Source organism: Lepidochelys kempii, chromosome 8 (assembly GCF_965140285.1).
Source record: "Lepidochelys kempii isolate rLepKem1 chromosome 8, rLepKem1.hap1, whole genome shotgun sequence".
NCBI lineage: Eukaryota > Metazoa > Chordata > Testudines > Cheloniidae > Lepidochelys > Lepidochelys kempii.
Window position 1 is genome coordinate 30,899,500 of NC_136387.1, and position 12,897 is coordinate 30,912,396.

Sequence of the window (12,897 nt, forward strand, 5' to 3'; positions counted from 1 at the left end):
ATGAAGTACAGTGTTGGTTGTAAGCTTATTCCAATCATTAAACAACTGTATTCCAAGGCCAGCAGTGCAGTTCTCATCAATGGCACAACAGGAAAGTGGTTTTGCATCTGATGAACTGGGTTTTAGCCCATGAAATCTTATGCCCAAATAAATTTCTTAGTCTCTAAGGTGCCACAAGGACTCCTCGTTGTTTTTGCTGATACAGACTAACATGGCTACCGCTCTGAAACATATCACTGTCAGTCGACAAGAGCTGGAGACAGTGAAACAGTTCAAGTATTTCACTGATGAAAGATCAAAGGCAGAAATTCTGGCAAGAACTGCGCAAATAACAGCAGCAGTGGCAAAGCTAAAGCCATTTTGGAGAAATAAGAACTTCCAAACTGAAACTTCTGTATGCACGCAAGATGTGGACCCTTAAGGCAAAATTTGAATGGAAAATACAGATAGGAGAGAAGATACTTACTTAAAATCCTGGGCATCTCCTACTTAAACCACATCACTAATGAAGAGGTCTGCAACATCATCACCCAATGTACTGGGTCATATGAAGACCTCCTGATGACAGTGAACAAGCGCAAGCTGAAGTGGTATGGTCATGTAACAAGATTATCTGGCCTATCCAAGATCATCCTCCAAGGGACAGTACAGGAAAAAAGAGGTGGACAGAAGAAGAGATGGATTGACAACATAAAAGAATGGACACGAATGGACATTGCAGAGACTCAAGCACTGACACACAATTGTCAGGGGTGGAGACAATTGGTTGCTCATCAGTGATGGTACCCCAACAACCAATGCAGTTATGGGAGTGATGATGAATGTGCTTAAAAGCTCAGTTGAACCAGAGCAAAATCTTCCTTCTCATATACGTTTAAATCTTTGTACTACACCCCTACTTAATCTATGATAGCCCCTCTGACTGATGCCTTTAGCCCTGTCTACAATAAAGAGTATCTTTTAGATTCAGGAGCTTTTGCAGCACTAGCTCTTGGGTGAGTAGATTGCCAACGCCCTCACCATTTTATTTAGAATCACTGGTGTTAGCAATGCTGGACATTGCTGAAAAAATATATGGATATCTTTTGTCTCGTCTCATTCTCAGGTCTGTGCATTATTTGGAAAAGTCTCCAATTTCATGTATAACAGGGGCCTGATCCAAAGCTCACTGAAGTTGAGGGAAACCTGAATACCCTTTTTGTCCTTTCTTTGAAACTCATTTTAACATACCGTTTCCCACAGAATGTGAAATATCTCCTCCTCTTTCCTCACATGCACTGTTGCCCTGTGCAGCGTTTTCCTGAGAATGAGATGGTATCACCATGTATAAGAGCTTTGTGTTGGAAGTGTGTTGGGCACTGTGATGGTGCGATATAAATAAATGCCTGAATGCCCTATTTGTGAGATGAAGTTGCATAAGCCAAATCAAGTACAAGTATTGAGATAGTTAAGCTAAATTAAGCAGAAATATTTATCTTGAGTTAATTTGAAAGTGTACCATGAAATATAAATAAATAAATAAATAAATATGGTGCACAACATGGATGAGTATATGTTGCTGTACTTCAGCATTTTGTGACTTACTTTAATTACACAGCCTTAACATTACATACATTGGTGTTTTTTAATTTCAAGAAGAAGAGGGAAGGGGAAGAAAAGAAATTTGCCCTTTTCTGATATTTTAAATGTTCCCTGTTAGATTTCGAATTTGGCTTCTCATGAAGGTTAGTTGACTGGGAGAAGGGTCAGAGTTCAGACTTAATTAACTGATCACAGATGGGGGCATGGTGAGTTCTGACTTGAGCTTCTGCTAATGTAAGCTAGAGGGCAGCCTTCTGCAGGCTGGGTTAAAAAGGCAGCAGCACATCAGTTTACTTGAAGGCTGATGTATTATTTCCACTGAATACATCCGATGAAGTGAGCTGTAGCTCACGAAAGCTTATGCTCAACTAAATTTGTTAGTCTCTGAGGTGCCACAAGTACTCCTTTTCTTTTTGCGAATACAGACTAACACGGCTGCTACTCTGAAACCTATTGCTAAGGCTGCGAGTTTGTCACAGAAGTCACGGATGCCGTGACTTTCTGGGACTTCCGCAGTTGGCTCTGAGCAGTCAGCCTCAGCCGCTGGAGCAGGGGCCAGCTATTGGCACCCTAGGGTCTCCCAGAGCAGCAGCACCTCAGGACCCCAGGAGCAGCTAAGTTTTAGTAGGGGTATTTATAATAAAAGCCATTGATGGGTCACAGGATGTGAATTTTTGTTTACTAAAAATACCCTGCTAAAACTTAGCCTTACTAGTTGACAACAGAAAAAGTTAGACACAGAATTAAACTATTTCAATGCAAGAAGTTTCTAGGGAGCCGAAAGAATGGCCAAGATCTCCTAAAATTATGGGACCTGTAGCTTTTCCATTCTTGTAGTGTTCTCCTTGTTTCTGATGCTAAGGCCATGATTTGACTGCATTAAAATGACATATTATTGCTCATGCAAATAATCCCTGATTTATGGAAGCCCAGTCCACCCCTGAGCTTTCTAGACTAGAAAGTTCTGACGATTAGTGTGATGTCATAAAGGGAGCTGGCCTTTTTGGGAAGGCGGAAAACTTTGCAGACAACACTGACTGTGCTTAATGATTTTATTTTCAGTTGGGCATACATTCCCAACTCCCGTCCCAATTTTTTTCCCCAAACTTGCCTTGGATGTACTTCTAAATTGGAACTGGTTACGTGTGGAGTTTCCATCCAGTGATTGGTAAATTGGGGTGTCACATTTGGAGAAGGAAAAAGAAAGTGGATATTTTTTTTCCACTTTTTTGAACTGAAAAATGGCTGAAGAGATTTTGCTTCAAAATGTTAGCTATGGACCAAAAACATGAGACTTTCAAACTAAAAATGACTTCATGAAAACTTGCTGAGTGTGAGAGACAGGGGAACAAGGATATAAATTCAAGTCTTGTGCAATCCCAATGATATTAGTTGCTACCAGGCAACCACTAAACAATAACTGTATCCTCTCCTTTCCTGTTGTAAGTGGAAGTGAAAGAAATCTTATGACTGAGTCTGTCCTCACAATCTATCCCAAGTCTTGAAGATTCAGGATATTTGTATGAGTTTTCAAGCTCTTAGATGCTTATCCTACACAGTTTCTGAAACTTTTCTGACTTGCAGTTCTTTGTTGTGCTGTGAGGATAATTTTTTAGTTTTCAGTAACATTAGAATAAATTGCAAAGACTGCGAATCTCATCAGAAGCAATGAAACTCTACGTTCCATTTCTGACTGCACTCCCAAATTGCAGTCAGGCTGTTTCTCTGGATGTGGGCCAAAATACCATGATAAATACTTCTTTACAACATTGTGCGTTGACTACTTAAATGCATGTAGTAAATTAAGCCATACAGTAGCTTTATCATAATCGTAAATTAAATCTACTCAAACTGATGATGGTGCAACTATTTGACTGGTTATTACGCATCGTGAGCATATAACACCAATGCTCCAGGAATAGTGTGGTTTGCCTGCTGTTTCTGGCAGAGTCTGAGTTGCTATTGACCTATAAAACCCTAAATGTTTTGGGGACTGTCTGCTGGGGACTGCCTCTCCCCCATGTAATATTGCCACAACTGGGATCAGTGGAGATGCTCAGTCCTGAGTCTTGTTAGATGAAAGGAGAGAGACTTGAGATCACTCCCCATGCTTCTGGGTCTGAAATTAGCCCATATTCACTCACCTTCAGGGAATGCTGCAGAGACCATCTATTTGCTCAGACATTTGAGGAGGCTTGAGTTGTCTGGGCTTTTGGGGGGGAGGTCTTGAGGAAGACAGTTATTAGCTTAACTTTAGGCTGGCAGGGATGTTATATTATTCAGGGTGCTGGGTTAGCAGCTGCATTTGATGGGTTGTACAACTGCCAGCCTCTTTGAATTAATGGAGGCGCTTAGTGGTTTTCAAACTGGGATGCGTGAGAGAAATCCTGTAATGGCAAACAAAGCAATTTATTTCGTAAGACTTGGCAATCTAATCATAGGTATATTATGACCCTATCTCAGATGGGTGTATACAGTAGACCACATTATTTGGAGAGGAGTATACAGCCTAGAAAGTTTGAAAACCACTGCAGTAGCAATTAGGATGGGTGATTTCCTGTTTGTACTAATGATAATGAACACTTTTGGATGGTTCTCTCCTTTATCCTTCCTCTATCTCCTTCCAGTTGTCTAGCACTGGCCTCTTCTGTTTCCCCATACTCACAACTTCTTTATAATATCAGGATACTCTGTCCTGTAGCTCTTGCTGTGTGGAAATGCTTTTCTCCCTCTCTTTCCTTACCTTTTTGTATCATTTAAAATGTCAACTTTGTTAGGACAATGTTAAATCATAGCTTTCCTTCCCTGAGTATATCTTAGTTTCTTTTTCTGTTTCTTGTCAATTGGTATTGTAACTAGGGGCCCTGTTGAAATTTCATTTGCTGTAGAATGTCAATGGTCCATATTTTAATAATCCTCTTGTCATCTATTTTTAGGATCTTGGAAACAAAGATCTTAACCGAGACAAAGTTTATTTGATTTGTCAAATAGTCCGGGTTGGAAGAATGGATCTAAAAGAGAGCAATATGAAAAAATGCACTCAAGGATTGCGACGGCCGTTTGGTGTGGCAGGTAACAATCATTTCATTTAAAATTATTTGCAGAATTTCCTTCTAATCACAGCCCATTTACATTTATTGTTTTTTTTTGTAATGAAAAATTTAAAAACTTGATTATTTAAAGGCAGAGACAAAAAGCATTAAGATGAACCTTAAAATGGAAGAATGCCTTTGATTAAACACATGAATAAAATATGTAGTAAATGAAAGCATGTTTAAATATTTGTAGTAATTACTGATGGAAAAAAATTCTCCAGGAATCTAGTGTGTGTGGTTTATTGAGCTGTGCAGCTTCAGCATCTCACGCAATATAAGAGCCTGATCCTGTCTACACTTAATAGGAGCAGAGTACTATATCCTCTAAGAACATAAGAATGGCCATACTGGGTCAGATTAATGGTCCATCTAGCCAAGTATCCTCCTTCCAACAGTGGCTGGTGTCAGATGCTTCAGAGGGAATGAACAGAACAGGGCAATTTATTGAGTGATCTATCCCATGTCATCCACGTTAACAGATAGCAGGTTTTTAAAACAAACAAAAGGAAGTATTTCACACAATGTACAGTCAATCTGTGAAACTCCTTGCCAGGGGATTCTGTGGAGGCCAAAAGTATCACTGGGTTAAAAAAAGAATTAGATAAATTCATGGAGCAGAAGTCCATCAATGGCTATTAACCAAGGTGACCTGGAACACAACCCCATGCTCTGCAGCAACTATGGTTCTTTAAGGATGTTGTCAGTATGGATCCTGCAACTCGCTCTCCATCCCTGCTTTTTGGAACATGGGCTTTGAGTCACAAGGGGACTGAGGAAGTATTGCCCTTTATGCCTTCATATGGGAGCACGAGGAGGCAGAGAGCGCATACTGATGCTCTGTCATAAATATAAAGGGAAGGGTAACAACCTTCCTGTATACAGTACTTAAAATCCCTCCTGGCCAGAGGCACAATATCCTCTTACCAGTAAAGGGTTAAGAAGCTCAGGTAACCTGGCTGGCACCTGACCAAAAGGACCAATAAGGGGACAAGATACTTTCAAATCTAGGTGGGGTGGCGGGGAAGGCTTTTGTCTGTCTGTCCTGTGTGCTTGCCGGAGAGAGATCAAGAAAGCAAGCAATCCAACTCCATTAGAATTAGTAAGTACTAGCAAGGAAATGCGTCCGTTTACTTTTTTTTACTTTTGTTTTGGCTTTTGATTTTCTCTGTGCTGAGAGGAAGATGTATTCCTGGTTTTCTTTTTGTAACTTTAAAGTTTTTGCCCAGAAGGAAATCCTCTGTGTTTTAAATCTGATTGCCCTGTGAGATAAACTTCCCTTCTAATTTTACAGAGGTGCTTCTTTTACCTTTTTTCTTTCTAATAAAGTTCTGTTTCTTTTAAGAGCCTGACTGATTTCTCTATTGTCCTAAGACCCAGGGGCTTGAGTCTGTGATCACTTTGTAAGCAATTGGTTAGGATATTATTCTCAAGCCTCCCCAGGAAAGGGGGTGTAAGGGCTTGGGGGGATATTTAGGGGGAATAGGAACTCCAAGTGGTCGTTTCCCTGAATCTTTGTTAAATCACTTGGTGGTGGCAGCGTACCCTCCAAGGGCAAAGAGTTTGTGCTTTGAGGAAGTTTTACCCTACACTGGTAAAAATAAGCTTAGGGGGTCTTTCATGCGGGTCCCCACACCTGTACCCTACAGTTCAGAGTGGGGAGGGAACCCTGACAGCTCATAGATTTTTTTTTTTTTTTTAAATGAAGTCTTTTGGCCTTGTGTCCATGAGGCTCGTGCACAAGTACAGTGGTATCAACGCTGACTAAAACAACTCAAAGAACAGCAAATATTGAAGAATGAAATAGAAAACTGTACATCTGACAACTTACATATTGGAAAACTAAGCTTCAGTGCCATTGGGTATTTGGAAACAGTTAATGGGAGGATAGGAATTAAAATAAACCATTTCTACATGGAAATTATATCATAGCACCTGGAAAAGGTTTTTTTTTCTTTTTCTTTCTCTCTCTCTAAACTTGTACACACACAGAGTTCAGCTTATTAGGTTTTAACAAAGGCTTTAGCCTCAAGTCTATTCATATTGAATTTCATCTCCTTGGGGAAGGTACAATGTATGGCACCCCAATTGAGTGTAAATAACTTTTTTGGTAAAGATTAACCATATATTGTACTTTACATTGCTAGCAATAACTGATGAAATACCATTGTATAATATCTTTCCATCTAATAACCTTGAAAATCATATCTTAAAATGCATACCTGTCCTGAAGCATAATGTTAGTGAGAGAGAGGAATAATTTTTCATGTTCTTATATATTAATGAATTTTATTTCTACTTTTCTAGTTATGGATATTACAGATACCATAAAAGGTAAAGCGGAAAGTGATGAAGAGAAGCAGCATTTCATTCCTTTTCACCCGTAAGAGTCAAATTTATTTTTTACAATACAACAATTCATTTTACATGCAAAAATTTCTGGCTATGTGAATGTGCTTGTCATGGATCTTTTCTTTATTACAGATAAAGTGATTTTAATTGCATTATATGAATATCAATGTCAGTACAGTCTGAAGTACTAAAAAGAAAACAAGTAATTTTATGGGAATATGAGTGAAAAATATTAATAAGATTAACGTGAAATGTGACAAAGACATGGAAGTTTTTTATAGGGCATCAGCTAAGTATAAATGAACTCAAACTGATGTCTTCGCTCCACACTACTGAACAAGTTGAAAGGTGACTGAATTTTGAAAAAGGAAGTTCAAATTTCAATTGCAATGCAAAGCAATCTTTGACTCTCAAATTGGTACTCACACATAAATGGAGATATAGGCTGAAGTATAGGCACACATTGGAAACCGTTATTGAATGGCATTTTGCATAATACTGCAAGTGTTTGTATGTTCTGTGGAGAATATACCAGTTTGCCAAGCACTTAAGCATTGGCCCCGCTTCCCTTTTTTACAATTCCATCTGAGTCATTTGAGCTGGGTGTCAAGAAGCATTCTTGAACTGGATAGTAGAGGAAAGGGGAAGGGGGTTCTAATGCACCTCTGGCTTCTGATGAGGAAAACTGTATTGGAAAAGGCACTAATTGAACCCATTAGGATTACCACACATATAGGGCCTAATCACATCAGCCACACTATCAGAGGCTCGTTCACCTGCCTGCACCTTCACCTGCCTGCGTTCACCTGCACATTCTTCAATGTGATATATGACATCATGTGACAGCAATGCCCCTCTGCCGTGTACATTGGGCAAACTGGACAGTCTCTACGTAAAAGAATAAACTGACACAAATCAGATGTCAAGAATTATAACATTCATAAACCAGTCTGAGAACACTTCAATCTCTCTGGTCACTCGATTTCTGATCTCAAAGTGACTATCCTTCAACAAAAAACTTAGAAAACAGACTCCAAGGAGAGACTGCTGAATTGGAATTAATTTGCAAATTGGATACAATTAACTTAGGCTTGAATAGAGACGGCGAGTGGTTGAGTCATTATACTAAGTAAAACTATTTTCTCTTGTTTATTCCCCTCTTCACCCCCCCCCCCCCACTGTTCCTCAGATGTTCTTGTTAACTCCTGGAAATGTGCTGGAAATGGCCCACCTTGATTATCACTTCAAAAGGTTTTCTCTCCCGCCACCCCACTCTCCTGCTGATAATAGCTCTTCTTAAATGATCACTCTCCTTACAATGTGTATTTTTTCATGGTTTGTGTGTAGATAAATCTCCTCACTGTATTTTCCACTTCATGCATCCGATGAAGTGAGCTGTAGCTCACGAAAGCTTATGCTCAAATAAATGGGTTAGTCTCTAAGATGCCACAAGTCCTCCTTTTCTTTTTGCGAATACAGACTAACACGGCTGCTACTCTGAAACCACACATATCAAAAACCTTTGATTTTGCAAGAAGGCACGATCTGTTGTTGACCTGAATTTCATGGGTTAATTGTTATGGCTCACTACTGATTGCATCCTACCAGAAGATTTATAGGTTCTTATCCAATTCAGACTACAGAGTTCAAGAACTCAGAGAGTTCTATATCGGGAGAGGATTCTTGGAGTGCTTGGCAAGAACACGTACACTGAGGACAATACCAAATTGATAAAACCTTTATTGAAATTAACATTAAAAATAAGAAATGCAGTGAAACTTATAACTGCAAAAAAGTAAAAGAATTCCAAAACTCCTGGTTGTACAATTTCTATTATAAGTACTTAACCTAACATACTCACACCTTTCCTTGAGGACCCGGTAATACGAGGTGAAGGACCAGCCTCACTCCTGGCGTGCCCAATTACGCAATGGTGCTGTCTTCCCCAATGGTTAGGAATGTTGAGTAGTTATACTATACTGCACAAGCTGAGCTGATAGAATGATAAAATAGATAGATAGAGCTTAGAACTTAGAAGAGCTGAACTTCAAAGAACCGAACTGAACTCTCCTACAAGGTATTTTATAGGATCCTGACCTATGTAATTCAGGCCCAACCTACTATACCCAAATCTTATTTCCATAGCCTAAGAAATTTATAGGTACCCTTCTCCTATAGGTAGTGGTGAGCTGGAGCCGGTTCGCATGAACCGGTTGTTACATTTTGAAGCCGGTTTAGAACTGGTTGCTAAAGGGGTGGTACAAAGACACTGAGTGTGGTATCATTGCCTGGATAGGGTCACTGGGCTTTAACATCCAGAAAGGACATGGATCCAACACTATCTTAGGCCTGGTCTACTCTGGGGGGGGGGGGGGGGGAGGGGAGCGAGGGGAAGATCACTAAGTGCGTAGTGGTGGGGATTGGTAAATAATTTAAGTTGTAAAAGAACAATGACTGAGGGCATTGGCGCTATTGCTTCCTTAATTATTTGGTGTGTTCAGTGCTTACTAGGGAATTTTTTCTATTTTCCTTTAGAGTGGTTGCAGAGAATGATTCTTTGCACAGTCTCTTAGGAAAAGTCACAGCATCAAAAGGAGACAGTGGCGGGCAAGGTAAAGTAGTCTTTGTATGTAAGCAAAACAATACATTGTATTTATAAATCTTGGTTTCATATTTTTTTTAGTCTGGATTTCAAATCAGTCCCTGTACTTCAGTCATTGGGCTAGATATACTGTGACGCTGACAATGATGAATGTAAATCTTTGTGGGGGAGTTAGAGGCTATTTAGATAATAAGCACCTGTCTCACTGAGCGAAGTGGCTTTAGTTACGGTTTAAGTGGTAGCTGTTTTTTGGCTGAGGAGGTGGGAAAGGTGACATTTGTAAGCAGTTCTCTAGAGGAGAGAAAAATGGTAACTTAATTCAAACTCCAAAGTTTGTTAATTACATAATCTCTCGCTTTTTCTATAGGTCTGTGGGTAACTATGAAAATGCTTGTTGGAGACATGACTCAGATTAGGAAGGACTACCCCCATCTCGTTGACAGGACAACAGTTGTTGCAAGGAAGCTGGGATTCCCTGAAATAATCATGCCAGGTAGGAGGTGATTTGTTCTTCACTGAAAATAGACTTTCACCTTTTCACTGTAAAGCCTAGTATAAATACCTGTAATATTTAGCTTGGAGCTTACTTCAATGTACACTTCAGGGTGCTTTCTAATTTAAATATTAGAAGCTTACATCAATCAGTGAAATATAATTACTTAGAAAAAATGTAAGGATAAATCATTTAAAACAAAAATGCTTAAATGAAGACAAAGATCAGGGATGGTGTTGGCCCACTGCTCAGTGGAGAAGGTGAGCTGGTGATAGATGATGATAGGAAGGCAGAGCTGTTCAATGCATACTTTGCTTCAGTCTTCTCACAAAAAATAACACGTGACTGGACGACTTGTGAAATTACCATAGACGACAAAGAGGAAGGGATGCAGATCGGGATAAGTAAAGAACATTTCAGATCTTCTGACTAATTTGAATGAATTCAAGTTAGTGGGGCCTGATGCTATTCATCTCAGAGTGCTAAAGGAATTAGTTGAAGAAATCTTTGAGCCACTGGCAATAAGATTTGTAAATTCATGGATGATAGGGGAAGTCCTAGAAGACAGGAGGAGGGCTAATGTAGTGCCCATATTCAAAAAGGGGGGAAAAGGAGGAGCCAGGAAACTATAGACTAGTCAGCCTGACCTCGATACCTGGGAAGCTATTACAGAAATGTATAAAACGTTCAATTGGTGAATACCTGAAGGATGAAGGGGTGATCATTAGCAGCCAGCATGGATATACGAAGAACAAATCCATGCCAAACCAGCTTGATTTGCTTCTTTGATAGGGTGACTGGTTTGGTGGGTAGGGGGAAATGTGGACATCATATACCTGGACTTGAGCAAAGCTTTTGAGACAGCCCCACATGACATTCTGATAAGAAAGCTGGAGTAATGCAGCTCGGTGGAACTATAGTTAAGTAGATACATAACTGGTTAAACAACCACAAACAACAAGTAACTGTTAATGGAATGATGTCTGACTGGAAGGAGATCTTGAGTGGGGCTCCACAGGGATCTGTTCTGGGTCCAGTATTATTTTACATTTATATTAATGACCTGGATGTAGGAATAGAGAGCATACTGATCAAATTTTCACAGAAAGCTAGAGGGGTTGCCAACACTGTGGAGAATAGTGCTAAAATCCAAAGGGATATGGATCGATTGGAGAACTGGGCTATAGATGACGAAATGAAATTCAAAAAAGGCTACACTTAAGGAAGAAAAACCGAATGCACCAATACAGAATGGGTGATAACTGGTTTGGCAGCAGCACTGCTGAGAAGGATCTGGGAGTTGTCATGGATCACAACTTCAACATGAGTCAACATTGTGATGCTGTTGCAAAAAAGCAATGCAATTTTAGGTTGCATTAACTGGGGTATAGCAAGCAAGTCATGGGAGGCGATAGTACCACTCTATTCGACTCTGGTTAGGCCTGAGCTAGAGTACTGTGTCCAACTTTGGTCACCAAAGGAAAGGATCCCAAGGCGAACAACAAACATGATCAAAGGGATGGAATGTAAGCCACAGGAGCAAAGGCTGAAGGGAAAGAGGAGATTAAGGGGGGATATGATCACAGTCTTCAAATACTTGAAAGGCTGCCCTGAAAAGATGGAGAAAAGTTGTTCTCTCTTGCCACAGAGGGCAGGTCAAGAGGCAATGGGTTCAAACTATACAATGTAAAGATTTAGATTAGATCTCAGGAAAAAATTCATAATTGTAAGAACAGGACAACAGAACAGACTGCCTAGGGATGTTGTGGAAGCTCCTTCACTGGAGGCTTTCAAAAGGAGCTAGATGGCCATCTGTGTTGGATGGTTTAGACACAACAAATCCTGTATCTTGGCAGGGGAGCCGACTAGATGACTCTTGCGGTCCCTTCTAACCCTATGATTCTGATTCTAAAAGTACCATGTTTCTCATAAATTGCTTTCATGATCACTGCGTAGATAAGGAATTATTTACAGCTTTTATTAGTTGTTTGACTTTCATACTATGCTTTTGTTCCAGTTAAAATACCAATATGTATGAAGTCAGGCTACTAAATGTTTGTTTAAAGCCAATTTCTTGGTTCAGATTATCCAGACTGGCATGTATGTGGCATTATGGTTTTGATGACATCTCAATTTGTTCACAGGAGGAAAACAAAAAAAGCTGTTTTATAAAGCTCCCATTTGGGGGGGGAAACAGAATTTCATATCTTATTAGTCAAATTGAGCAACAGCATCTTAACTTCACCTCACCAGAAGGTGTCACTGCAGTCTGAGAGTTAGATGAGTTCCCTTTTAGGAAACACATTTTCTCGTTTCAGACCATACTATAAAATTTGATCAAATGAAAATATCAAAGCAGAACACTTTAAACTTTTCTTTAGAATGAACTTAACTTCATTTAATATAGTTCAGCATAGTGAGATGAGTATGTAAGTAATCATTATTACTTATAAAAACCCTCTTGGGTTTCCCTTTGATTTTGTAATATATTTTTATTCTTTTGCATTTCTGTCATAGGGGATATAAGAAATGATATTTATGTTACACTGACTATGGGTGATTTTGATAAGTACAATAAAACAACCCAAAGAAATGTGGAAGTGATCATGTGTGTCTGTGACGAAGAAGGAAAAGTGATACCAGTAAGTTTTTGTCTCTTGCCATTAGCATTAAACATGAAAATGTTAAACACATCTTAGAAGTAAGCCTTGCACTTCACATGAATTTTGAATAACATTGTAATGTAATATCCTGCAGTACATTTGTGTTCTATTTCT

At 39.4% G+C, this 12,897-nt stretch overlaps 1 protein-coding gene across 1 annotated transcript in view; it reads left to right on the forward strand.

Annotated features, from left to right (window-relative positions):
• Window positions 1-12,897, forward strand: part of DOCK2 (dedicator of cytokinesis 2) — a 501,344-nt gene that overhangs the window by 61,072 nt on the left and 427,375 nt on the right. The window contains exons 10-14 of the mRNA XM_073355961.2: window positions 4,518-4,653; window positions 6,981-7,056; window positions 9,561-9,637; window positions 9,995-10,120; window positions 12,638-12,762. Coding sequence (XP_073212062.1) covers window positions 4,518-4,653; window positions 6,981-7,056; window positions 9,561-9,637; window positions 9,995-10,120; window positions 12,638-12,762 — 540 coding nt within the window. The remainder of the gene's footprint in view (window positions 1-4,517; window positions 4,654-6,980; window positions 7,057-9,560; window positions 9,638-9,994; window positions 10,121-12,637; window positions 12,763-12,897) is intronic.